The 27,122-nt window shown below is 55.5% G+C and overlaps 2 protein-coding genes across 4 annotated transcripts; one reads left to right on the top strand and one right to left on the bottom strand.

The window, feature by feature from the left end:
• Positions 1–2,265: 2,265 nt before the first annotated feature.
• PALM3 (paralemmin 3) lies at positions 2,266–10,568 on the top strand. Of its 3 annotated transcripts, XM_042928658.1 has the most exons (8): positions 3,244–3,530; positions 3,975–4,093; positions 4,866–4,914; positions 5,950–6,030; positions 6,591–6,733; positions 6,874–6,958; positions 8,440–8,485; positions 8,602–10,568. In XM_042928658.1, the coding sequence occupies exons 1-8, from the start codon at positions 3,528–3,530 to the stop codon at positions 10,437–10,439; spliced, it is 2,364 nt and encodes a 787-aa protein (XP_042784592.1). In that variant the 5' UTR covers positions 3,244–3,527; the 3' UTR covers positions 10,440–10,568. The 3 variants fall into 3 exon arrangements, with proteins under 3 accessions (XP_042784595.1, XP_042784592.1, XP_042784596.1); XM_042928661.1 differs by lacking the exons at positions 3,244–3,530; positions 3,975–4,093 and adding an exon at positions 2,266–2,374; XM_042928662.1 differs by lacking the exons at positions 3,244–3,530; positions 3,975–4,093; positions 4,866–4,914 and adding an exon at positions 5,106–5,202.
• A 298-nt stretch (positions 10,569–10,866) lies between these two features.
• Positions 10,867–27,033, bottom strand: IL27RA (interleukin 27 receptor subunit alpha). Its single transcript, XM_042928663.1, is given in 15 exon segments — positions 10,867–11,381; positions 11,384–11,545; positions 11,673–11,766; positions 11,956–12,049; positions 12,403–12,528; positions 14,781–14,939; positions 15,016–15,117; positions 16,974–17,162; positions 17,273–17,456; positions 20,775–20,839; positions 20,950–21,109; positions 22,669–22,826; positions 22,924–23,081; positions 26,314–26,431; positions 26,857–27,033. Coding segments are annotated over 15 exon segments (1,887 nt in total). The 5' UTR covers positions 26,951–27,033; the 3' UTR covers positions 10,867–11,357.
• Positions 27,034–27,122: the final 89 nt, after the last annotated feature.

Raw genomic sequence — 27,122 nt, 5'->3', positions numbered from 1 at the left:
AATTATAAATAGAACAACCGTGGGGCACCTGGGTGGCTCAGTCGGTTAGGTGTCCAACTCTTGATTTCAGCTCATGTCATGATCTCACGATTCATGAGTTGGAGCCCCGCGTCAGGATCTGCACAGAGCCTGCGCAGAGCCTGCTTGAAAGTCTCTCTCCCTCTCTCTCTGTCCCTACCCCATGTGCACTCCCTCTCTCTCTCTCTCAAAATAAATAAATACACTTAAAAAAATTTTTTTTAAATGTGTTCTCTTATCATAGCAAATGTATTTTCAGAATGACTTAGAAGGCCAGGTTCAAACAAAAACATTTTGGATCCCTAGGAGTTTCGTACTAGAATGTGGGGCACAGGGAAACCTCAGCTCTCACTCTGGCCTCCTGTACTTCTCCCTTTCAATGCTCTCCTGCATAGCAAGGAGGCTTGTTCCTGCACAGAGGAGGGGCTCTGAACCACAAGTCCCAGCTTTATCCTTACCCCTCTGCCGAATCCCAGCTTTATCCTTACCCCTCTGCCGATAGCTGCCTTTGACCACTTCTCAGGCTGGAGGCAGTGGGGCGAGACACATCCTGGCTGTGGGGTCTGCATTCAGGAGGCACAGAGGCCTTATGGGTGAACTAAGGACCCTTTGGATAGGAAATTCTGGGGTCACCAGTACCCTGAGGAGAATCTGCAAGAGGGAGGGAGGAGTTAGGAAGGTACCTGACCTTTGCCACTTGGGGGCAGGGGTGGGGGGAGGGGGTCCTAGCTGGAGTGTGCCCTCTAGAGCAGGGAGCTGAGGGCAAGGACCCTTCTCACCGAGGCTTCTGTCAAATTGCACAGCATGACCAGGGCTCTGATGAGGGGAGGACTGGGGGCTGTGGGAGACTAGCCTGGAAAGTAGGAGATGAGTTCCCCAAGTGGCAAAGGGTAAATGAGGCACCCTGTCATTTGATAAAGGGTGTGCTGGCCCTTTAAGAACAGGATGGGGAGGGCGCTTAACAGTTGGTTAAGCAGCAGACTTTGACTTTGGCTCAGGCCTTGATCTCAGAGTTAGGCTTGTGAGTTCCAGCCCCACATTAGGCTCTGTGCTGACAGCATGGAGCCTGCTTAGGATTCTGTCTCTCCCTCTCACTCTCTCTTTCTCTCTCACTCAAAAATAAAACATTCAAAGAGAGAAAGAGAGAGAGAGAGAGAGAGAGAGAGAATGCACGTGAGTTGGGGAGGGGCAGAGAGAGGGAGACACAGAATCTGAAGCAGGCTCCAGGCTCTGAGCTGTCAGCACAGAGTCTGACGCGGGACTCGAACTCACCACCAACCGCAAGATCATGACCTGAGCGGAAGTCGGACGCTTAACCCACTGAGCCACCCAGACACCCCAAAAATAAACATTTTTAAATAATAATAATAATGGGAACCTGGGTGGTTCAGTCAGTTAAGCATCCACACTCTCCGTTTCAGCTTAGATCATGATCTTACTGTTTCATGAGTTCGAGCCCCACATCGGGCTCTGCATTGATGCTGCAGAGCCTGCTTGGAATTCTCTTTCTCTGCCTCTCCCCTGCTCACGTTGTCTCTGTCTCCCTCAAAATAAATAAACCTAAAACAAAATAAAATAAATAGTTTAAAAAAAAAAAAGAACAGGATGGGGAGGATTTGGGTAGGAAGTTCTCTGGACCTTCCTCGTCACCACCCCATCCCTAATTATTATAGCATCTGAGGGGTGTCAGGGTCCTGGAGGCCACCTGATCTAATTTCACAAAAGGGCAAACTGAGGCCTAGAAACCCCTGGGCCAGGCCTCCTGATTCCCATGGTGCTCAGCCTCTGGGCTCCAGAATCCCTTAGCTGGATCAGTCCCTCCCTCCCCACCAGGGTCCAGGAAGGGAGGGGCAGTCGTGCATAGAGTATCCCACACGTGTGCTACGCCATGAGGCTCACATGTTGGTGACCCTTGGTGGGCAGCTGGACTTGAGGCGTCTGGGGTGCCAAGTGCAGGTGCCATTCCCTGGAGGGGGTCAGCGACTCCCCGTTCTCACCCACACACTGCACCACGCGCGTGAGAGTGTGTTTGCTGCGAGGCAGCCAAGTGCGGCAAGGAGGCCAGTGGCTGGTAAATAATTTATCAGGACAGCTGATAGTACCTCCCCAGAACTGCCCGCCAGCCCCCAGCCCCCCTCGCCCCGTTTGCCTCCTGCCTCCTGACCCAAACCAGCTGGACCAGCTCTCCCGGTGCCCGCCTGCAGCCCCCCCCCCCCTTCGTGCCAGCCAAGTCACAGCCTCCAGGGCACCTTCAAGCAAACGGGTGGGGGGTCCTGATCTTGGAGACCCAAAGGAAGGTGGGCTTCCGGGCAGAGATGGCCCTGCAGAGCCAGATGTGGTCTCCGGCCACACCCACGTAAGTGTCCTGGGTGGGGGGGGGGGGGGAACAGGTGCACAGGGCCTGGGAGGGTCACTGGCCTTTCCACGGGGTGAGAGCCCCAGCTGGCCTCTCCTAAGGGGACCAGGGGGAGCGGAGAGAGGTCAGCAGGCAACCCCGCAGGCTCTTCGGGTCCCTCTCCCCAGAGTCGGGTTGGAGATGTGGACCTCCACTTTCTTTTTTCCGGGATTTTTCCACCGGCAGTCTTCAAGCTCAAAGTCCAGGCTGGGGGGTGGGGCTAGGACTGGGGGGCCAGGAAACGCCAGGGTTCCTCGCTCCCATGTTTTGCCTCTTGAAACACCCCTCAGCTTCCAGGGTAGGAAGAAATGCTTGAGATACAACAGAGAAAGTTAACAGCTGCCCAACTGGGAAAGGTGATGGCAAAATTGGAACCATCACCGGCTTAATGAAAGGGCCACCCATTGCTCCTGGTGACAACAGGCCATAGCCACGAACCCTGTTCTTGTAGAGGTGGACATAAACAATATCAAATGGGGTGTGCCGAGGGTTTGAACATTCAAGGTTTGAGGGCCTTTTAAAGTAAGAGGGTGGAGGGGCTCCAGAGGTTTGTAAAGAGTTCTGGAAAAGAGTTTCCCCCCAGGGACCCCAATTTGGTTCCTCACTCTTTTGGGTCCCCTGATGCATTATTCACCAACTACAAACCTGGTTGCCTAGCAACGGGAACCTGATCAACCCCCCTCCCCCCCAGCAAGGAAGAGGCAAGGAGATTACATCTTGGGAATGGGACAGCAGAGGGAGGATGTCAGCCCTCCTCCAAGGGCAAACCTATTAGTAGGGGGTCTGGGCTCCCTTTGGGATACCCTGCAAAGCATGACTTCAGCCCCCCGCCCTGAGTGAAATCGGGAACCCCCAGGCTGATCTCTGGCCTCCTGGCTGCCAAGACAAGGATGCCTGGACTCCCCCTCTTCCCCTGCAGCGTTCCCAGTATTTGAGGCCTGAGAGCCCTGAGTTCTGATCCCGACTCAGTGACCTTAGACAAGTCTTTTCACCACTTCTTGGAGCCTCAGTTTCCCCATCCATAAAATAGGGACAGTCGTACTACTTGCCTCCCAGGATCTTTGGAAGGATTAAATGAGTTCCTACAGGCATAGCATGGAACAGCGCCTGGAACATGGTATGCACTGGCTAATAGTTGGCTGATTTTATTGTCAGAATATCAACTCAGCAAAGAGTGGACGACAGTGTCTCAAGATCAGGGCAGGGAGGGAGAGGCGGGGGTGGCTGGGAGGGCCTGGCGGAAGCCCTGTCGAGCACTTAGAGCACTATAGATAGTAAGGGCTAAGTATCCGCACTATTATGTCTTTATGGTGTGGCCAGGGAAGATCTGGGAGGCCCCGGCAGAGTTTGGGCAATGAGGCTAATGGTCACCCAATAGAGTTAGTGCTCACATTAATAAATGTTTGAGGGCTTGCCCTGTGCCCTCCCTGGGCTAAGTGTCAGGGACAACAGACAAATAGATGCATCCTTCTAGATACTGGCCTATGAAACACCTGCAAGTAGGGGGTACTCGATGCGCATCTGCGATGACAAGTTAACGTAACAACATCTGTCCCCTAAGTGTCCTGAAGTACCACAGTCAGCCTCTTGCTCCCAGGGAAGCACAGAAGGGGCAGCTCTGGAGCTGGAAATCGGGGATCCTGGGGTGCTGCAAGGAGATCAACAATGGCGGCATCTCAGGTTAAACCTTAAACAGCAAGACCCTTCTGTCTCCTCCCAGCTCAGAGTCCAGCGCTAGGCTACATGTCCTGGTAACATTTGCTCCCAGGGAGGGGATTTGGCAGGTAGCTCCATAGTTACCATGGGGATAGCATGTGTCCATGGTGGGATGGACGCTTCTCTCCCCAGACTCCCTCAGCCCCTGGTGCTGAAGGTATCCTGGGTAGGAGCTGAGGTCCAGAGAGGGTATAGAATTGGAAAGAGACACACAGCATGTTAGGGGCCTGGCAGGATTTGAGAGTATCTGAGGTCCAGCCTGGAAATGCTCCTTATAAATAACCATAAACATTATTAATCATGGGGATTATTAAAGTTATGAATGATAATAAATGATGCTACTGTTTTAGGAACGCTATGTCCATTTTTCTTTCCCCCTGCATGGAGACTTCCTTGCAAGGGCACCTCTCTATAAGGTGAGGATCAAGCTATCCTGACCCATTTTACAGATGAGGAAACTGAGGCTCAGAGAGGTGATGTCAAGCCTAGGAAGGGCTTTAGCTCAGCTTGTCAGCGTCTCTGCTCTCTCCCCCTCATAGGACGCCCCCCCCCCCCCCCCGGCCCTCTACTCCAACTCCTTTCAGTTGCAGAGGGGAAATAGAGGAAAATGCTGGGCTTTAGTTGGTTTCCAAGCAGCTCAGGGATCTTGACCCAGAAAGGGGCATTCAGGAGGTGGCCTCTCGAGGGATGGGGACCTGGGAAGACCCCCTCCCCAGTCTCTGCCCTCTTCTCACAGGCCCATGGCCGAGAGCTCCCTCTATCGGCAGCGGCTAGAGGTCATTGCTGTAAGTGAGTTACCCCTCCTTCCCCACCCCCCACCCCCCACCCCCGCTAATGGCGCCCCTCTCCACCGCCCCTCCCCCCACTTCCCCGCATCCTGGGCACTCCTAGCCATTCCCCAGGTTTTCTTCCTCGCCTCTCTCTCATCCAGGAAAGCAGGCCTAAACCTGTGAAGTGAGGAGGGGGGGTGGGCAGCACCCTCAGCTCCAGCCCTGCCTTGGAGCGCCCCACCTAAATCCTCAGGCCCCTCTGCTCCCCAGTTCCTCTATCTGGTCGCCACCACCCCCAGAATGGTGAGGCTGTGCACCCCACACTCCCAGAATCCACATCCGATGCTCCATTTTGAACCTCGGTCTCCCAAACACCTCATGTCTGAACCCCATCTCTATGAACCCCCATCTCACTAACCCCTATCTCTCTGCTCCCCCACTCCTGCACCCCCATCTTTCTGGATCCCATCTCAACACCCTGGCCTCTCTAACCCCCCATCCTTCTGACCCTCAGATCTGTACCCCATCCCTCCGAACCCCTATCTCACCAAGTCCCCTCTCTCTGCTCTCGACTTCTGCCCCTTCATCTCTCTGGACCTCATCTCTACGCCCCAGTCTCTCCGCGCCCCCCCCCCATCTCATCACCCCCTTCCTCTGATATCTAGACCCCCATTATCTCTGAATCGCCTCTCTCGTGACCCCGGATCTCGGAACCCCCCCCCCCTCGCCCCACAGCTCGGTCTCCCTTTGGGATCTCCATCCCAAGGCCCCACCCCCTTCCACAGACCCCCCCCCCCCCCCATTCGGCGCCGGCGAGGCCTCCGCAGCATCGCGGGCGCGGCCGGCCCCGCCCCCGCCGCCCCGCCCCCACCCGCTGCTGAGTCAGCGCCTCCGCAGCCCCCTCCCCGCCGGGGGCCCCCGACGTGCGCTCCGCCGCCCCGCCCCGTTCGCAGCCCCGGGAGTCCCGGGAGCCCCGAGGAGGAGGGCAGGCGGAAGGGGAGGTGGCGGCCCTGCCCGGCCCGCGGGCAGCTCCGGGTCCTCTGTGCGCAGGAGAAGCGGCGGCTGCAGGAGGAGATCCGCGCCGCGCGCCGGGAGCTGGAAGAGGAGAAACTCCGCGTGGAGCGGCTCAAGGTTGGGGGCGGGCGGGGGCGCCTGTCAAGCCTGGGCAACGAAGTGGGGGTATCAATGAGAGTCGGTCTGGGGGATCATGGGAGGCTCTGTCCAGTTTGGGTGGGGGCAGCAGGGGGTATTGGTTCCAGCTTAGGCGGGCGTTTTTCCTCTGTTTGGGAGAGCGGGTGGTGGTGGGGGGGTGGTGGTGATAATGATGGGGACATTTGTACCACCTTTGGGAAGAGTATGGGGACAGCGAAGGTGTTTGCCCAGCTTTGGGGTAGGGAGGGGCCCATAGAGACGTTGATTTCATCTCTGGGAGTGCCTGTCCCATTCTGGAAGGGGTGGGGAGATGAGGGGTGTTTTGTTCCAGCCTGGGAGAGCTCCAGGCTGGTATTGGGGTGTCTGTCCCACCTGGCAGTGTTGAGGGGGGGATCATATCCTCACCTGAAGGAGAGATGTCTGTGCCGTTCGGGTGGTTTTGGACAATAAGAAATCTTCCCAGCTCGCGGATTAGGAGGGAGCCCTCCATGGGGTGGGGTAGCCAATATGCACAGCCAGAGCTCCCCTCCCGTGCCCAGAGGAAGTCTCTCCGGGAGCGTTGGCTCATGGACGGGGCAGCTGAGGAGCCGGAGCAGCAGGAGGACTCCACCTCTAAAGACCCCCAGTCACCTGAGGGCCAGGCTCAGGCCCGAATCCGCAACTTGGAAGACAGCTTGTTCACGTGAGTTGGGCCCCTGCCTGCTGGCTTTGCCGGCCTGGCTAGGCCAGGGCCCCAGGTCCACAGCGGGGAAGTGGCACATTGAGGGGGCCTTGGCGTTGAGCCTGGGGGCCCGGCTCCCAGCAGCCTCCTCTCTCCCTCAGACTCCAATCCCAGCTGCAGCTGTTGCAAAGTGCATCCACAGGTGCCCAGCACAAGTCCCCCAGCAGGCCCACCTGGCGCAGACAGGTGAGAACCGGGGGGGGGGGGGGGGGGGGGGGGGGGGAGCAAATGGGAGGGGGCGAGGTGCGGCCAGCAGGGACCAAAGCGGGCCTTCTCCAATTGAGGTCTAACCTCTAAGTCCTCTGCTGTTTCTCTGCTCTGTGGTCTCGGGCAAGTCGCTTTCGTTGTTCAAGCCTCAGTTTCCCTATGTCTAAAATGAGACGAACGACAGCACACACGTGGAAGAGGCACGGGGTGGGGGGGTGGGTGGACATGATCCTAGGAACAGGCCTGGGGAAGTTTTGTTGTGGGACTGCTAATGCCAGAATGAGGAATGTGGTGGGAAAATGGGGGGGGGGGCGCGGTGCTCGTGGAATTTGTTCTTTTCAAAGGGAGGAATGGGTCACCATGAGATGCTCTTGTGATCTGAGGCATCCACACGGGTTTCTGTTTTGGTAGCACCTTTATTAAGATTCCCAGGTGCCTCTGGCAGGGCAGAGGGCCAAGAGACCTGTTAATGGATCTGGGAAGAGTTTGTTGGGTTTTTAGTATAGGCCAGGAGTTTCTTGCTAGAGAGGAGCCCACTATCCAAGAGTCTGTGGCAGGGGAGCCCTGGGCATGGGAGGAGCACAGAGGAATCACCCGAGTGACCCAGGAAGGCTTCCTGGAGGCCGTGGTATCTGTATGGAGCCTGCTGGGGACCAGGCAAGAGGGGAAAGAGAATTCCAGGCAGAGGAAACAGCCCACACGAAAGCCTGGAGGCTGGAAAGGAGATTCTTATCTTACAGGGAACTGTGAGGACGAGATCCCTGGGGTTTGACCGAGCAGGCTGCCCCCACCCCCTGCTTCTCTGAGCCCATTTTCATACTCTTGCCCTTTCCGTCACTCTACTACAGCAACACTGACCCTCTTTTCTAGTCCTTGACCTTGTCAGCTCATTGCAGCCCCAGGCCTTTTACACTTGCTCTCCCCTCTGCCTGGAATGGCTGTATCTACCTCTTGAGCCTCAAGGCCGAGGCCAGCTCCTCTCACGCTTCAGGTCTCTGCTCAATGTCACTTCCTCCTAGAGGCCCTCCTGCATCTTCTACATAAAGGAGGCACCCCACCACCTCCCAGGCTCTCTGTAGCCCCTCGTCCTACTTTTTGTTTTTTCCTGCCGTAGTCTTTCTCACTCCTGACATTACAGATTTATTTGTGTTTATGTTTATACCCCACCCCCTAGAACGTAAGTCCCAATAGCAAAAGGCTTAAGTGTCCCTTGTCCACAGCAATCTCAGTAGCTGACGGAATAGGTTCCTAACACAGAGCTGTTGGCCCATGAACACAGTATTGATTAAGCACCTACTGTGGGGGGGGCACTTGAGCAGAGCGCGGTAAGACAGGTGAGGAAGGCTGAGGAGGGTGTGGTCCTGGATGGAGGGTGTCTGGGTTGGGGAGCGTACCAGCACGCAGGGAGGTTGGAGGTGGAGACGCTGGCTGGCCTCACCTTGTCTCTGTTACCCCTGCAGGGTCATCGACCTCTCTCCCAGCCTACCGTGGAGGCAGGTCCCACAGGTGGGTGTTTGGGCCCCAGGTCTGGGGGTCCCACGAAGAGGGGCCTGAATCTGGGGGGCCAGGATCTCACTCTGTTGCCCCCTGTCTCCTCTCCTTTCCTCCCCTTACTCCCCAAGGCCACACTGATCTGAGCAGGAGAGCCTCCCTCCCAGCTGGACCAGTGGACACCTCCCCAGAGTCCCCCTCTGAGCCCAGAGATGAGGCTGTCAGGGTTCCACCCACCCTGAGGCTGTTCCCTGGGGCAGCAGGGGCCTCCTCAGAAGCCAACGGCCCCTGCCCTGGACCCAGCCCCGCTGCAGAACAGGGGCCGAGTCAGGGGCTGGCAGCATCTGAGGGGGGCGTGGGTGAGGCCAAAGGAAGGGGCGTGGTGGAGGTGGTATGGGAGGGGCTGAGGGCCACAGAGGACTGTGCCACGGAGGCCACAGGCCCAGAGCTGGAGGCTAAGGTGGAGGAAATGGTGCTGGAGGCCATTGGGGACAGGCAGGAAGCTGCCTGCCCAGAGCCCCCGTCCTGGGTGAAGGAGGACAGGGGCATCGTGGAGGTGGTCTGGGAGGGGGTGGGAGGGCCGGAGAGCAGCGACTCCGAGGCCACAGGGGAGGGGGGCAGGGGCCAGAAGGCCGCGCAGACCAGCTCCCCGAGGCTCCAGGTGAGGCTAGAGGGAGCAGCTCCTGGAGAAGGCGGCGTCCCCAGGGGCAGCTCTGACGGTGATGGGCCAGGGGGCTCTGGAGGAGAGGAGGGGTCCTTCATTTGGGTGGAGAGGGTGACCCTCAGCGAAGAGTGGGAGGAGCTGGGGGAGGAGCTGGTCGTGGAGGGGTTGGAAGGGCCAAGGGCACGGGGAAGCGGGGGAGGGCCTGAGAGTCCGCTGGGGGTGGAGAGGGGGGCAGGGGAGGATGCCTGGGGGGCGGGAAGGAGCCAGGCAGAGGAACCGGTGGAATCAGTGGGCGAAGGAAAGAAGGGGACTGAGGAAGAGGCAGGGGCAGACGGGTCTCTGGTGGGGGAGAGGGGGGGAAGCGAGGGCTCTTTGGAGCCAGAGAGGGGAGGAGGGGAGGAAAAGCTGAGGCCAGAGAGGAAAGCAGTTGAGGAACCACTGTCAGCCGCAAGAAAGGCAGTCGAGGGACCTTTGAGGGCAGAGAGGGAAAGAGGGGAGGGGCCGTTGCGAGTAGAGCAGAAAGAAGGTGAAGAAAAACTAGAGGCGAGCGAAGAACCATTGGTGACAGAGGGAAAGGAAGGCGAGAAATCACTGGAGGCAGAGAAAGGAGGAGGTGAGGCGCCATCGGAGGCAGAGAGAACAGGAGGTGAGGCACCACTGGTGGCAGAGAGAACAGGAGGTGAGGCACTATCGGGAGCTGAGAAAGGAGGTGAGGCGCCATCGGAGGCAGAGAGAGGAGGGGAGGTGTCACTGAAGGCAGAGAGAACAGGAGGTGAGGCACTAGGGGGGGCAGAGGAAGGAGGAGGTGAGGCGCCGCCGTCGGAAGCAGAGAGAGGAGGGGAGGCGTCACTGAAGGCAGAGGAGACTGACGTGGTTGAAGAAGATCTGAGTCCGGAAGAGCAGAGAGAGTCCGGAGGAGGAAAGGAATGTCAGGCAGAGGAGGTGAGTGAGGCAGGGGCTTCCTTGGGGGCCAAGGAAGAGTCAAGGCCGGAAGAGGAAGGACCACAGCCCCAGGAGAAGCAGGAAGGCTCCCTGGAGGAAGAATCTGTAAGGCCCCAAACCCCTGTTGAGGGCCAGGGCCCCTCAGGGGACGCCACCACCCCCCTCCTGGCTGAGACCCCAGCTCCAGAGCAGCCTGCCGAGTGCCAGCCACTGCTTCAGGTGGAAGGGCCCAGGGCCAACCCTAGTGCCCGCCCTGTGCCCACCTATGCACCTGCCCGGCAGCCCGAGCCACCTGCCCCTCCCGAGGGTGAAGAGGCAAGTGGCCCTAAGCAAAAGACGTGCCAGTGTTGTGTGGTCATGTGAGCCCACACCCTCCACCCCACGCCCGGCTCCTCTCACAGCTACCTCGGCCTCTTGGCATCCAGCAGCGCGTCCCGGGCACAGACAGGGCACCACGGGACCGGCTGTGGCAACTGGGAGCCAGCTGGCCCGCTCGTCCACCTCCACCTGGGCTTCAGGACCCCTCTCCCACTGCCTGTGACCCCGGCTCCCTTCTACGACAAAGCCTTTATACTTGAAAATAAAAACGTTACAGCATTCGGACAGTTGGTGTGTGTGTGTGTCTGTCTGTCTGTGTGTGTGTGTGTCTGTCTGTCTGTGTGTGTGTGTGCACGGAACCACCTCGCCGTCCCCTGGTGGGAAGTCCAAGGCCTCGCTCTGCTAGGATCAAAGACTGAGCCAGTGTGAGGGTATACGCGGCTCCTGTGGCAAGTTCCCAAGCTACCGTAGCTATAAAAACATAAAAGTTTATTTCTCCGGGTGGCTCTGATTCATGCGGTCACTTGGGGACTCAGGTTTCTTCCCCCTACTTGCCTCACCTTCCCCTTCGGTGCAGTTAAAGCGGGATCACGGGCACTGTTGATGTGCCAGCTCACGGGAAAGGGAAGAGAACAGTCTGGGCGTCGGCACGCGGCACTGCCGCTCACGTGCCGTGGACGAGAACTTGGTCCGTGGCTGCGCCGAGCTGCGAGGGAGGCTGGGGACGCCGGGCTCCAGTTCTGTTACAGCAGCAGGACGGGACGGACCTGGGGAGGCGGCTGCCACTCTCGACGTCATACGCTTTCCTTTGCTCCCTCGCCCATCCGTATGTGCCCCCCGTAGGGCCAGGCCCTTCGCTGTAGGGGTCCTTGGCTGGGTGTCCTCAGGCAAGTGACTCAGCCTCCCTGATCCTCAGTGTCTTCATCCGTCAAATGAGCGGCCGCCTCCTGGCTTGTGGTGGGTTCAGGCCAGAACGTGGGGCCTGGGGGCGGGCCCAGAAGGCCTAGCTCCTCAGGGGTGGGCAGGAAGTGCTTCTCATACCCAGAGTCAAGCCGGGTGGAGGCCTGGGGGGGCTCCGCAACCGGGAGTGGTTCCATCTCTTCCACTTTCAGGATGGGGAAGTCCCCGAGGGGCTGAGCCTGAGGCATCTCCTGGGAAGAAACGAGACTGAGATACTGCCCCCCCCCCATTCTCCCCCCTCTGTTCCCACCTGCTCCCCACTCTCCCAGCACCCGCCACCCTCCCAGAGGGCCCAGGTAAGCCCCCCTTTTTGCTCACCTCCATGTGAGGCTGGCCAGAATTGCTATTGGCAGGATCAGGAACCTTCTCCCAGACCCAGCGGGGCAGTACCTTGTGCCGAAGGTGGAGGCACCTGGCAAGCAGGTAAGAGGGCAGGGAATCTAGCTGACCTGATACCCAGGCCCAGGTTGCAGAGTCCGGGAGCGTCACAGAGCCCTGAGTGTCCCCTCACCATCGGCTCCCCCCACCCCGCCGCAAAGCTTAGCTCAGGTCCGGCTGCCCTCCCCACCTGTGCGGAGACCCACCTGGCCGACAGCCTCACCTTCCAGAGGTGGCTAGGCTCATACCACAGCCCATCAGGAGCAAGCCCCACAGGAGAAAGACACCTGGCAGAACTTTCCACTTCAGGGTGTTATCTGAGGCGGAGGGACAGGAGAACATTTAGACACCAGGGATGGGGGAGGGATCGGGTATGGATCACGGATGGGGCAGGGCTTGGGTGCGGGAGACAGGTAAGTGGGCGGGGCTTAGGAGTGGGTAAGGGCTAAGGGTGGGGGACATCTTGGGGTGGGAGGGAGGGTTGTGAACAAAACAGTCGTCAGGGATGGGCGAAAGGGTGAGACACACACACTGCCCGATAATCCAGAGTACTCTGCAGGATCAGAATGCCCCCGAGGCATCATCAATAACCACCGCTCTCTCGGAAACCCCTATCTCCTTGAAATGGAGCAGACCCCCTCCTGTGGTAGTCCCACCCCAGCCCCTCTACCTGGTAGGTGAAGCCGGAGGCTGGGACCGGGTGGGCCCTGTCCTGCGATGGTGGATGCGGTCATCCACAGCTCACAAGGACCCCAGGGAAGGTCAGGCAGGGTGATGTTCCGGGCGTTGCCACTCACTGAAGGACACACCCAGAGAGGTTGGGGAGGCAGTCAAGTCCTACCTCAGGGCCTTTGCATGTGCTTTCTCTATGTCTGCAACACTCTCCCCAGATACCCACATGACTCCAGCCTTCTTTGCTCAAATTTCACCTCCTCAGTGAGGTCCTCCCTGACCACAGGAAAGTTCGCTCCACAAGGAGCCTGGGTGGCTCAGCCAGTTAAGTGTCCAGCTCTTGGTTTCAGCTCAGGTCACAGTCTCATGGTTCCTGAGATCAAACCCCATGCTGGGCTCCACACTGACAGTGCAGAGCCTGCTTGGGATTCATTCTCTCTCTCTCTCTCTCTCTCTCTGCCCCTCCTCTGTGCTCGTTCTCTCTCTCTCTCTCTCTCAAAATAAGTAAACTTTATTTTTATTTATTAAAAAAATTTAATGTTTATTCATTTTTGAGAGAGACAGACAGAGCATGAGTGGGGGAGTGGCAGAGAGAGAGGGAGACACAGAATCTGAAGCAGGCTTCAGTCTCTGAGCTATCAGCACAGAGCCCGATGCGGGGCTCGAACTCACGAACCGCGAGTTCACGACCTGGGCCAAAGTCGGATGCTTAAACCGATTGAGACGCCCAGGCACCCAAAATAAATAAGTAAACTTAAAAAAAAAAAGAAAGAAAGAAAGAAAAAAGAAAGCTCTACAAGGGCCATATTCCCAGCACCTAGATCAGTGCCTGGCACACAGAAAGCCCTCAAAAACGACATACATTTGAAAAACTAAATGAATGAGCATCATATTCCTCACCTGCACATTGACCCAGTGAATAGAGATTCTCCCCAGATAAGGGGAAGACATGTGCACCTCCCAGAGCTATATTTGTCTACCTTTTTTTTTTTTTTTTTTTTTTTTTACTAAATTGTCTTTTTTGTTTTTAAGCTAAAAGAGGAAGTAGCTTTTGGTTTGTTACAGGATAATAGGAGACAAGAGCACGGATCCAGATATGTTGCCATAGAAAATGTCTAAGCTAAATCAGCAGGTGAAAAAAATAAAGTTGCAAAATATCACAGTCATAAGAGATTCAGGGGCCAAACTATAGTCTGTAACATGGTATTTTATTTTGTTTTATTTTTTACGATTTAACATCGATGTATTTTTGAGAAGGAGAGAGAGGGAGAGAATGAGCCGGGGAGGGGCCGAAAGAGGGAGACAGAGGATCCGAAGCAGGCTCCACACTGTGAGCACAAAACCCGATGGGGGGCTCGAACTCAGGACCATGAGATCATGACCTGAGCGGAAATCAAAAGTCAGCCATTAAACTGAGCCACCCAGGCGCCCCGCCCTTTTTTTAAATGTTTATTTATTTTTGAGAGAGAGAGAGAGACAGAGCATGAGCAGGGGAGGGGCAGAGAAAGAGGGAGACAGAGGATCCAAAGCGAGCTCTGCACTGACAGCAGAGAGCTCAATGCAGGGTTTGAACTCATGAACCACGAGATCATGACCTGAGCTGAAGTCAGATGCTTAACCAACTGAGCCACCCAGGTGCCCCAATACATGGTCCTCTTTTAAAAATAATCATAATACATACATGTGTATATATTTAATAACATATAAATATAAAAATGTAAGGGGTGCCTGGGTGGTTCAGTCGGTTTAGCATCTGACTCTTGATTTCAGTCCAGGTCACGATCCCAGGGTCATGGGATGGAAACCCACGTCGGGCTCTGCACTGAGCACAGAGCCTGCTTAAGATTCTCTCTCTCTCTCTCTCTCTCTCTCTCTCTCTCTCTCTCTCTCTCTCTCCCTTTACCCTTCTGCCTTGTCTGCACCCTCTCTCTAAAATTAAAACAAATTTTTTAAAATCTAACGATGGATACATACTTGAAATAAAAATCACACATAACCCTGTGATCGTGCTGACATGGTGCACAATTTCTCCCCATATTTGCACCTCTGCTTTGCTCAGTGCTGGGTTTCTTTTACAGAAATGGAACCATCTCTTGGAGTTTTGTCATCTTTTTTATCTTTTTCGCTTAATAAAACATGACAGGCATCTCTCAATGTCAATAAATATAGATCAAAGTCTTCATCTTTAATGGCCAAATGGCAGTTCGTTATATTGACAGCCACAGGATTATTGTCCCCTAGGGAGCTGAGGACACCCTGTTGTTTTCCCAGGGGCTGAGAGAGAACCAAGGGGCCAATCTGGGGATGAGAGTTGGGTAGACTGATGGGTGGGTCTTGTGGGGGCTAGGAGCAGGGGACAGGGGCAGTGAAGCTCACCATTCATGCAGACAGAAGGCCCGGTCCCGCTCTGTGCGCACAAGGTGTAGTGGGTGAGATGGCCCCGGAGTTGGCGCCTTGGGACCTCTCCCCATGCTATGGCGGGGGTTCCTGGCGGGGTGTCCTGGAGTCGCCAAAGTGTTGGTCCTGCTAAGGGCACTGGGGAGGAAGCCAGGGGGTCAAGGTCTGTCACGGTTCTAGAGGGTTCCACCATTCTCCAGCCCCCACCACTTACCTAGTTCCTCTCTGAACCTCCAGACTGAGGGGGCAGGGGCCAAGCCGCAAGGAGAGACTGCTGTCACTGTGATTCGGTAGGGGACCCCTCCTTCAAACTCCCCTGGTGGGTGGAGGGACAAAGACAGAGTTGGCGCCCCCTCCCCTACTCAGTCCCTACCCAGTAGGCGTCTTCATTTGGGTCTCCTGAAGGACATGCTGAGAGAAATATTTGGGTAAAAGTAATTTTCCTGGGTGGTAGCCCCACAGAACACCACCAGGGCGGCTGGGAAGTGAAATAGGGAAAGAGAGGCAGCCCTCCAGTAAATGACAACAATTTCCCAATGTAGGCAATGGAAATTCAATCCCGCCGGCGACCTCTAGGAGGCAGCAGAGAGCACATGCCTGAGAGCCAACCCACCCACGGAGGGAGGAAGCTGGGGTATGTATCCACCAACCCTTACTAGTAATCGGTGGAGGGCTGCATCTCATGGGACTTAATTCCCAAGCACTTCCAGCCGGCTGCTTAGGCAGGCGAAATGCTTCAGTGACCAGAAAAAGGCTTCAGGGCAAAGGAAATACAGGTGCCGGAGGCTGGGAGATGGTCAACACACCGGGCTACGCGTGGGGTGGCTCTGACGCCAACCATCATGGTAGGTGAGGCTCCTGAGGTCCCTTCTCAAAGCCTACGGCTGCTGCATGGCCTTCCCCAGATGGGAATTTTCTAAAATCGGGGCTCCTCCTCTTTTCTCCATACATGCTATGGTCCTCGGGACTCTGTCCTTCCTAAATTTTTCACTCAATGCCTCCCTCTCGTGATCTCCCAAGTCCTTCACACCAAGGATGGGCTCCCCAGCACCACATCCCAGTCCAGAACTCATAGCAAGCCCCAGACCTGAGTATCCAACAGCCCCATGGACAGCTCCATTTGGATGAACATCTCCAACAAAACATGTCCAAGTGGATCCCCAAAATTCTGCCCAGGACTCCCCAGTCAGAACCTGCCTGCTTCTCTCCCCTTCCTCAGTTCCCACGTGGTCCAGCCCTCACCCCTTCCCAGTCCACTCCCCCCAAGAGCAGCCAAAGGGCACCTGTGAGCAACCGAGTCAGGGCATATCCATTCTTGCTCAGAACTCTCCATGGCTCCTACCTCACTCGGGATAAACCCAAGTCCTTGTAACCCACCAGGCTTTGCACAATTTGCCTGTCACCTCCCTGCCCTCACCTCCTCCCCCTCTCTCCTCTCATGCATTCTACTCCTGCCACACCGGCCTCCTCGCTGTTCCTCTAACATATCAGGCACATTCCTGCCTCTGGGCCCTTGCGCTGTCTGTTCCCTCTTGCTTTTCCCTCAGGCATCCTCACAGCTCCCTCTCTCACCTCCTTCGGGTGTCGGTTCAAATGTGGCTCTTCCACAAAGGCCTTTTCTAACCTTTCTTTCTAAAATAGCAGTGCGCCCTCCTCCCCTTTACCATGTTTTATTTCCCCCCCCCAATTACACTGTCGGTGTATTTGTTTTGTTGTTTGTTTCATTGGCTGCTCACCCATAAGAAAGTCAGCTCCATGACGATGGGGATGTTGCCGAGAGGGAGGGTAGTGTGACGGCTCAGGGTTTGGCTTCAGGGGCCTGATAATGTGGTTCAACTCCTGGCTCTACCACCTATTTGCCGTGTGGTCCCGGGGAAGTTGCTTAACCTCCCTGGGCCTTTTTCTTCACCTACACCTCGGGCACGATAATAACAGAGGCCTACTTGATAAGGCAGTTTGAATCATTTAATGCTTACGGTAAATGCCAACAGACACCCGCGGCTCTCACTGCACACCAGTGTCCCGCACACGGCCTGGCCCACCGTGAACGGTCGGTGAATACCGCATGCATGAATTAATGAGACTTTAAACGTAACATTCTCTCCTGCAGGCCCACTCATCAGTCCGCTATGCAAGCGCTGAGACGGGAACCCCGGGGTCCCCGGGCCTCACCTGGCAATAGCGCTCTGAGGTTCTCAGGGGGAAGCCGGATCCAGTTGAGGGCGTCCAGGGGATCCCCGTCCCGGGCCCAGTCCACCACGTGCTCCTGCAACTCCCCAGACCCCCGCTGCCAAGTCACCAGCAGTTCCGGGCTCCCGGCCACGCTCCTGACCACCACGCCACGGGGGGCAGCACTTGGACCTGGACGGGGGAGGAGTCTCAGCGGTCGACGCTGGGAGGCCCCGCCTCCCTCTCAGGGGCGGGGCGGGACGGGGGCGGGGCAGGGGCGGGGCAGATCCAGAGCCTCTTACCCAAGCAGGCCAAAGAAAGGTTCGTGAGAGGCTTCCAGCTCGTGGCATTGACGGCAGACAGCCCAACCCACCCCGCCTGGCTGGGGATGGAGAAGTTGCAGCAGGCAGCCGTCTTCCGGATCAGCTCCTGTCCTTTAATCTGGAACCAGACTTTATAGCTCATCCGCACGCAGTGGCCCGGGGCCTGAAGGCCGACAGGAAAAGGGTGTTACTTACTATCTCCCATTTGCCAGGCACACGCTGTGGCTGTGGGTCTGCGTGAGGTCCGCCTGACAAACCAGTCCGTGGACTATTTCTGCCGGCTCCGTGTTACGGATGAAGCAACGGAGCCTCTAGGGGGCTCCGTGGCACAGGTGAAATTAGAATACGGTTCCAGGGCCCCAACCAGGGTGAAGTGGAGGGTGAGGCGCTCGCCTCGGGTGCAAAAGTTGAAGGGGAGGATAGGGAAAACCCAGCAATCGAGAAAAATTCTATTCTACTCCATCACAATGAAGGCCAAACAACCCATGACCAACAAAATTTCAAGATTTTAAGGACAGACAGGATCTGCCCCTGCACCTGCATGGCCCTGCCTTACTCTTTCATCGTAATCTGTGTCCTGCGTGGCTCTTCGGGATTTAAAAATCCCCGCTGTTGTACAGAGGGGAGGGAATGTGGAGCAAAGAGGACCGCAGCCTCCAGGATCGTCGCTCTGGGGAAGTCTGTGAGCATTTTTGGTTGCCTCAATGACTGGTATTGTTTTCTATGTTTGTTTCTTTGTTTTGAGAGGGTGCATGTGCATGTGAGTGGGGGAGGGGCAGAGAGAGAGAGAGAGACAGAGAGAATCCCAAGCGGGTTCCACTCTGTGAGCGAAGAGCCCCACATGGGGCTCGACCCCACGAACTGTGAGATCATGACCTGAGCCGAAATGTGACTGGTATTTGATGGGCAAGAGCCAGGGATGTAACACTGTCCTGGAAACAAAAAACTGCCCCTTGACCATTGTGGCTTTAGAATGCCATCCCCACTGGAAACTTTTGTAGATGAAAGCCTATCTAATAATGTTAACTGATCCTACAACGAAACTCCTTCTTTAAAAAGATGCTTATTTACTTTTAAGAGAGAAAGAGAGAGAGAGAGAGCAGGGGAGGGGCAGAGAGAGAGAGAGACACACACACACACAGAATCCGAAGCAAGCTCTAGGCTCCAAGCTGTCAGCCCAGAGCCTGACTCGGGGCTGAACCCACAAACCATGAGATCATGACCTGGGCTGAAGTCGGACGCTTAGCCGACTGAGCCACCCAGGTGCCCCTAGAAGCAAACTCCTTTTTTTTTTGTTTGTTTGTTTGTTTGTTTGTTGTTGTTTTTTTAATTTTTTTAACGTTTATTTATTTTTGAGACAGAGAGAGACAGAGCATGAATGGGGGAGGGGCAGAGAGAGAGGGAGACACAGAATCGGAAGCAGGCTCCAGGCTCCGAGCCATCAGCCCAGAGGCTGACGCGGGGCTCGAACCCACGGACCGCGAGATCGTGACCTGAGCTGAAGTCAGACGCTTAACCAACTGAGCCACCCAGGCGCCCCTCCTTTTGATGTATAAAGACAAAACCTTTGGGGGGCCTGGTGTGAATGCTCACTGAACTTTTAAATATTCAGAATATGGGGATTTCTAGGCAGTTTTTATTATCAATTCCCAGTACAGTCTGTGTTCTAATTAGAGAATTCTTTAATGTGCCCTGCATCACCTCACCCCTTTGAAGCCCCTGGAAACTGGCTCTATGGCCTGGTATGCAGTTGATTTTGGTAAATGTCTTAATTGTACATAGAAGAAAGGCATGTTCTGACATTTCCTATGTGAGTCTATTAGGTTGTTTGCTAATCACATGCTCAGATATTCTAGATCTTGACTTGTTTTTCATCTATTATGAAATTACTGATAGGAGTGTGTTAAACTCTCCCACAATGGTTGTGGATTCATATATTTCTCCTTGTAGTTCTGTCAATTTTTGCTATATGTATTTTAAAGCCATATTATTAGGTACATATAGTTTTAGTACTCATATCATATTGGTGAACTGAATTGTTGCCGTCATGTAGCTACCTTATTTCCCCTTCATTTTCTTCTTCCCTCCCTTCCTCCCCCTCCCTTCCCTTCCCTTCCCTTCTTTTTCTTTCCCTCCCTCCCTCTCTCTCCCTTTCTTTCTTTTCTTTCTCTTTCTTTCTCTTTCCCTCCCTCTCTCTCTCCCTTTTTTTTCTTTCTTTCTTTCTTTCTTTCTTTCTTTCTTTCTTTCTTTCTCTTTCTTGTGTTTATTTATTTTTGAGAGAGAGAGGGAGACAGAGGATCCAAAGCGAGCTCTGCACTGACAGCAGAGAGCCCAATGAGGGCTCAAACTCATGAACCACGAGATCATGACCTGAGCTGAAGCCAGACGTTTAACCAACTGAGCCACGCAGGGGCCCCTCCCCTTCACTTTCTACTGAATGTTACAATCAGAAGTCTTTATCATATTTTTTAAAAACATGACTATAGGGGTGCCTGGGTGGCTCAGTTGGTTAAGCTTCTGACTTCAGCTCAGGTCACGATCTCATGGTTTGTGAGTTTAAGCCCCACGTCGCATTCTGTGCTGACAGCTCAGAGCCTGGAGCCTACTTCGGATTCTGTGTCTCCCTCTCTTTCTTCCCCTCTCCTGCTCATGCTATCTCTCTCTCTCTCTCTCTCTCAAAAATAAACATTTTAAAATTTAATATAAAATAAAATAATGTATTAAAAATCAATACTAGGGACACCTAGGTGGCTCAGTCAATTAAGCATCTAATTTTGCCTCAGGCCATGATCTCACATTTGTGAGTTTAAGCCCCGCATCATGCTTGCTGCTGTCAGCGTGGAGCACTCTTCGGATCCTCTGCCTCTGTCTCTGTCTCTGTCTCTGTCTCTCTCTCTCTCTGCCCCTATTCGGATCGTGCTGTCTCTGCCCCTATTCGGATCGTGCTGTCTCTCTCAAAAAAAAAAAAAAAAAATTAAAAAAAAATTAATATTAGACCATGTGGCCCAAGAGGGTTATGGGCCCTGCTGTTTTGTTCCTCCGCCATATTTACTGTGAGCCAGGGCCTAGCGACGCCTGGAACGTCGTAGGTGCTCAACGGATTGGGAGCAGTGGGGATGGGTTTCTGTCCTCTCCTAACTCCGCTTCCATACCACCACCGGAGCCCTGGCGCACTGTGCTGTATTTTAGGGAGCTGAGCCTACTCTTCCTTTCAAACCTTTGCACCTGCTGTTCCCCCCGGCCTGCACCCGCCTTCGTGTCTCAGCTCAGACCTCCTAGAAGTAGCTGACGTTGGGGGAGGCTTGCCCTAAGCCAGGACCTCTCTGAGCATCCCTGCCCCCCCCACCCCCCCGCCACCACAAAGCCTTGGGGTCACCTCAAGAAGGCAGCATCAGCATCGTCACCTCTGTCTTGTCCACGTGGTTGTTATTTGGGGCTTCCTGACATGCGCGGGGAAATGGGACGGAGCCCCACAGCTCACCTTCCACAGAAGCAGGGCTTCCTGTGTGCCCGCTGTCCCGCAGACATCCCCCGATATCCATACGTCTTTTGGAGTTGCCAAGGAGGAGGAAAGGGGGGTACAAGTGAGAGAGGCACGGTGGTACAGACTTCCGGGAGGGGAGACGAGGGTGTCGGGCAAGCCTGGAGAGCCTCACCAGAGGGCGGCGTCTGGAAGGACAGAACGGGGCTCCGGTGGCCCCACAGACCCTCTTCGTTCTCCACTCGGCAGCGGCCGTACACCCGATAGCCAGTGGCTAGCTCCAGGTCCTGGATCTCAACGGGGGCCAGGGGTATGGACTTCACTTCTGGCTCCAGCTGGCGGAGAGACAGGGAAGAGCAGTGAAGCCGAGGGCTGAGTTGCGAGTATCTGACCTGGTATCTCCGCAGGGTCCAACTGCCCTCTGCTTTGCACAAGACCAAGGGGATTCCCAGGACCCAGGCCTTTTGGGTTTGACATTGGGACAACCGCCAGCAAAAAGAGGAGACAAAGTGGCCACTCTATGGCTCATGTACAGCAGTAGGTAGTAGTAAATTCTGTTATTCTCCCCCTTTTACAGGTGAGGAAAACCGAGGCCCTGGAGAGGGGGAAGTGCCTTGCCCAAGGTCACAAAGCAGGTGGGTGCTGGAGATGAGCGTCATACCCAGGCAGTCAGATTCCAAAGTCTGCCTCTCAGCATTGCTCTGAATTGCATGCATAATCACAATGACAACTTTCTTCAATATTGCAATGTTTTGCATGAGGCGCCTGAGACAACTGGTGATCCCCAATATCCATTCTCCCCGTTTTCCTTTGGAAATAGAAGCCCTGAGTATCAGCGGGGAACATGGCTGTCAAGACTGAGGACTACATTTCCCAGCCTCCCTTACAATCAGGTGGGACCATGTGACCGTGTCCTGGCCAATGAGATATGAGAGGAAATGATCCTGGCAACTTCTGTGTTGTACAAAGTGCATGGGCGGGTCCCCCAACTCCTTCTGGGGTCTCCTCGCTCTAGGGTTCTCTTCCATTTTCTTGCTGTGCGAGCTTGGGAAGGTGCTTAGCTTCTCTGAGGTTGGCTTCCCCGACTGTGAAACAGATATCGTAAAAGCATCTGCTATAAAGGAAAGTTGGGAGGGACTCATCAAGATAATCTGTGCAATTAGCCTGGGACCTGATGATGCCCAGCAGGTGCTCAGAAATGTCAGCTGCCTTTATTGATTATTTTTTAGTGTTTATTTAAACCAAGCCTTGCTCCTCATCTGTAAAGCGAGTAGGTATAAAAGGCATCTACCTCGGGGCGCCTGGGTGGCCCCGTCGGTTAAGTGTCCGACTTCAGCTCAGGTCACGATCTCGCGGTCCGTGAGTTCCGGCCCTGCATCGGGCTCTGTGCTGACAGCTCAGAGCCTGGAGTCTGCTTCGGATTCTGTGTCTCCCTCTCTCTCTGGCCCTCCCCGCCCCCCTCTCAAAAATAAATAAACATTAAAAAAAAGGCATCTACCTTAAAGAGTTCTTGTAAGGGTTCAATAAAGAGCCTAGAATAGTGCCTGGCACACAGCAGACGCTTTCTAAATGTCTTCTGTTATTTTAAGGTTAATGTAAGCTATCGGAGGGCTTCTTTGCATTCACAAAAAGGCTGGAGGAAGTTTACTGTGTTTCTCAAAATTCCCAAGTGGAGTTTGGATTGGGACTGCATGAGATTTGAGATTATTTGGTGGGGCGGGGTGTGATTTTTTTTTTAGCTGAACAAGAGGCAACATACAGGCCTTTTGTGTGAGATGGGGACAGACTCCAGGAACAAGTGAGGAACGGGTTCTGGGCTGGGTCTCTGATTTGGGGATGATGCCTTGGACCCTGCCTGGAGTAGGGTGGGGGAAGAGGGGCCCCTGACACTCACCAGAGTCCAGGCAGTCCCCTGGCATCTTTGATAGTAGAACTGGCAGACCAGGACCTTGTGGGGTGGCCACACTGGCGGGGCCCAATGGACAGTGGCCTCCAAGGGGTCATCCTCTGAAAAGTCGACGTCAGGGTAGAGCCGGGGGGCATCAGGCTTCACTGAGGAAGGAGAGGCCGGGACATATTTATCCGGGGGCTCCAGGACCACCCACCCCCCCCCCCCACAACACGCCCCCACCCCCATCCCCCCTGTTACTTCGGGTTTCCAGGTTCACGAAGACTGGGGGCCAGAGAGGCTGGCCGGCCTCGGTACCCCAGACAAGCAGTTCATCAGACATGGTAAGCTGTTCCCGCGGAATGGTCACCCAGCTCTGCCCAGTGGGCACTGCCACAGTCCACGTTCTGTTGGGATGGCTGTGAGGAGAGATGTGGGGGTAGGGGGGTATAGATTGGGTTGGGGCCAAAGCCATCATGATAACTGCTCTGCCTGGGTTCAAATCCCAGCTTTGCTGCTTCAGGGCTGTGTGACCTTGAGCAAATGACTTCACTTCTCTGTGCCTCAGTTTCCTCATCTACAAAATGAGGGTGACAGAAGCACCTGCCGAAGGGCGGAAGAGCGAGGGGAATCAATGAGGTAAGACGTGGAATGTATTACCACGTACGTTTAGAACATAAACCGCGTGGTAATACGTGGAACGTTTAGAACAGCATTGGCGGGAGGGGAGGGGGAGGGGCACCTGGGTGGCTCAGTCGGTTAAGCGTCCGACTCTTGGATCCTGCTCAGGTCATGTTCCCATGGTTCCTGAGTCCGAGCCCCGCGCTGGGCTCTGCACTTGATAGGGCGGAGCCTGCCTGGGATTCTCTCTCTCCCCCTTTCTCTGCCCCTCCCCTGCTCGAGCTGTCTCTGTCTCTCTCCAAATAAATAAATAAGCTTAAAACAAAAAACAAACCAAAACAGCAGTGGGTGCCCGCCACGAGCCACGTGAGCATTGCTCGCTGCATTTATTGAGCACCTACTTCCAGGCGGGCACATTTACACGTATGCAGCGGTACAGTCAGCAAATCCATATTGTGCCAGGCCCTGCTGTGGGAGCTGGGGACAGGACTGGGACCAGAGCAGGCCAGGACCCGGCTCTCTAGAGCTGCTCCTCCAGTAGGGGGAGGCCAACGAGAAACACACAAATATATAATCGATGGCGGTTATACGCGATACACAGAACGATCATCAGGGTGGAGAGGATACGGTGCGGTGATGTGGTGAGGAAAGACAGTGCTATTTTAAGAAGGGTGGTCAGGAGCCTTTCTCAGAGGTGGAGATCTTTGAACAAAGGCCCGGAGGATATGAGGGCGGGGCCGTGCAGTACAGGGTGGTGGTGGGCGGGGGAGGGGAAGCGTTTTTTAGGAAGAGGCGGCAGTCGGTGCAAAGGCCTCGAGGTCAACCGACCGGTGTGTTTGAGGACCGGCAAGGAAGCCCGCGTGGCAGGGGTGCAACGAGGGAGGTGGACAGATGCGCCCTGACTCAGGTGTCCACGGGCGCCCTCTGGCTGCTGTGGCGGAGAACACGCCGGGAGGGCGCAAACCGGAGCCCAGGAAGGAGGTGGGGACTGCGTGGTCCCAGCTCTGCTGGCCAGGATGGGGGCTAGACCAGGGTGGGTGCTGGGGAAGGAGAGAGTGCCAGATTCTGGATATACTGGAGAAGGTGGAGCCGGCAAGGCTCGCTGACGGGTCAGAGGTGGGTGACAGAGAGCGGCGCTGGGGATATCCTGAAGGATTAGGTTGCAAAGATGCAAAAACGAGGCCTTCGTAAAACAGCAACAACAACAAAAACACAGGCGCTCGTGAAGATGCGGAGAAACCGTAGCCCTCCTACGGGAATGGAAAATGTTGCAGCTGCTGCAGAAAACAGTTGGGCCGTTTCTCAGTTAAACCCAGAATTGCGGTGCGACCCGGCAACTCCACCCCTATGCGTGGACCCAAAGGAATGGAACACAGGGACTCAAACGCTTGTAGGTGTATGTTCCTAACGGTGCTAGTCACGGTTCCCAAAAGGTGGAAACAAACTAAATGGCCATCAACAGATGAATGGAGGGGCGCCTGGGTGGCGACTCTTGATTTTGGCTCAGGTCATGATCTCACAGTTTGTGGGGTCGAGCCCCGAACCGGGCTCTGCACTGACAGTGCAGAGCCTATTTGGGATTGTCTCTCTCCGTCTCTCTCTGCCCCTGTCCAACTCACTCTCTCTGTCTCTCTCCAGATAAATAATAAGCTTAAAAAAAAACCAAACAGATGAGTGGATACACAAAATGTGGTCAATCCCCACAGTGGAATATTATTCAGCCATAAAAAGGAACGGCGTTCTGACTCATGCTACAACATGGATGAACCTCCAAACCCGCTAAGTGAGGGGCGCCTGGGTGGCTCAGCCGGTTAAGCCTCTGACTTCGGCTCAGGTCACGAGTTCGAGCCGGACATCAGGTTCTGGGCGGACAGCTCGGAGCCTGGAGACTGCTTCGGACTCTGCGTCTCCTTCTCTCTCTGCCCCTCCCCTGCTTGCACTCTGTCTCTCTCCCTCTCTCTCAAAAATGAACTTAAAAAAAAAAAAAAAACATGCAAAGTAAAAGAAGCCACACACAAAAGGCCACATAGTGTATAATTCCTTTTATATGAAATGTTCAGAACCGGTAAACCCACAGAGACAGAAAGCGGGATGGCGGTGACGGGGACCGGTGGGGAGCACGATAGGGAGCGGACTGTTCGTGGGATGGAACTTCCTTTTGGGGTGATGAGAGTGTTCTGGAAGTAGAGAAGGTGGTGGCACAACACTGTGAATGTGCCGAGCGCCACTGGATTGTTCGCTTTGAAATGGTTAACTTTGTGTTATGCGAATTTCGCCTCCTTAAACAAGGGGGGACCTTCTCCGACTGCCCCCTCTTAAACCGAGGGGGCTTAAACCTAGGCCCCTCTGGAAAGGAACGGTGGGGACCGCTGCCCAACGATGTGAATGTACCGAATGCCACCGAACACTTAAAAATGGCTGAGAAAAAAAGATGGCATAATTTGATAGGACTATTTTCCCCTCCTTAAAAAGGCAACAGCCCCTCCCCGACCAGTGGTTCCCACCTTTCCATGCCCCTTTTACACCTCCCTCACTTAGCCAAATTCGACATGAATTGGAGTTTGCAGGTGTGATTCATCATGAAGCAACCCAGGTCTCCCCCCTTCAACTGTGACTTCCACGAGGTCCAGGCTGTCGGTCGGCCTCTTTCACTGCTGCGTCCCCAGCACCAGACCAGATCCTTTTTATACGCTCAGAGAAGTTAAGCTACTTGCCTAAGGTCACACAGCAGTAAAAAACCAGCTTCTAATTATTAAGCAATTTCTCTTGGCCAGTGCCTAACTCGTTGAACCCTCAAAGCCAAAGCTGGGAGGCAGGTCCCTTTATTCTGGCCATTTGGTGAGGGAGGAAAGAGAGGCTCAGAGAGGGAAAGTGACTGCTTTAGGGTCACACAGCAAGGAAATGCACAACCTGGAATCAAAGAAAGGGCTTGAGAGTGGGGGGGGGGGGTCCTCTCAACTGAGTATGCTGGGACCTGACTGGCCACCCTTCCAAAGCCTCAGTTTCCCCACGTCAGCCGGTTGTACTCACTACTTCTGGCTCTGGAGGTGCAGCGTGGAGGGGGCTGCCAGATCCCCAAGAGGTCCCCACGAGCAGTTCAAGTCGCCCAAGGGTCCAACTCCATAGCACTGCAGTGGCCCGGGACTTCCTGGAGAGGGAGGTGGGAGGGTCCCAGGGAAGAGGGTCAATTCTCCCAGCCGCCTGCATATCCCAGAGCCTGAACTTCCCCCGACTTCTGCCAACTGGGGAGGGCGATCCAGGGTCCCTGCCGGAGGCGAGCAGTAGGAAGGGGGCGCTGGATACCCCTCCCCAGGCTTTGGGCATAACTACTCCACTCCCTCTGCCAGCCACATCCTGTTGCCACCCCAAGAGCCTCCACCCCACCCCCGGGCCTCGGGCTCCCACCTCGCTGCCGACCCCCGTTCCCCAGCTGCCCTCTTGGCGCGGTCCCCGCCCCAGGAGGTGCAGAGAGGCGGCGGTCGTTCCGCAAACTTGCGGTGCACCCGGAGGCTTTGCGCCCCCGGGGCGAGCGCGGCGCCAGAGCGCCCGACACGAGCTCGCTCCAGAACTCACCCTGGGGTCGACTCCGGTGGCACAGCAGCGACAATAGAGGCAGCAGCACCAGCTCCGGCCGCGGCCGGAAGGGAGCGGCCCGGGCCCCTCGCATGGCGCTCCCCCTACCGCGCCCCGAGTCCGGCCGGCCCTGCCCGGCCCTGCCCGGCCCTGCCCGGCGCGGCAGCGCCGCTCGCCTCGCTCTCCGGGTCCGGCACCCAGGCGGCCACGGGAAGCGCCCCTCCCCTCCCAGCCGCCTCCGCACCTTGCGCTCCGGGTCCCCGCCC

This window comes from Panthera leo, chromosome A2 (genome assembly GCF_018350215.1).
Source record: "Panthera leo isolate Ple1 chromosome A2, P.leo_Ple1_pat1.1, whole genome shotgun sequence".
NCBI lineage: Eukaryota > Metazoa > Chordata > Mammalia > Carnivora > Felidae > Panthera > Panthera leo.
The sequence above is the reverse complement of the archived record's forward strand: the minus strand, read 5'-3'. Positions and strand labels throughout refer to the sequence as shown.

What these genes read in the sequence shown, in the direction of transcription:
- PALM3 (XM_042928658.1), top strand. An exon ending in AGCGGCTAGAGGTCATTGCT is followed by an intron (nt 4,915 to 5,949) that starts GTAAGTGAGTTA and finishes CTCTGTGCGCAG; the next exon opens with GAGAAGCGGCGGCTGCAGGA. An exon ending in GGCCCACCTGGCGCAGACAG is followed by an intron (nt 6,959 to 8,439) that starts GTGAGAACCGGG and finishes TTACCCCTGCAG; the next exon opens with GGTCATCGACCTCTCTCCCA.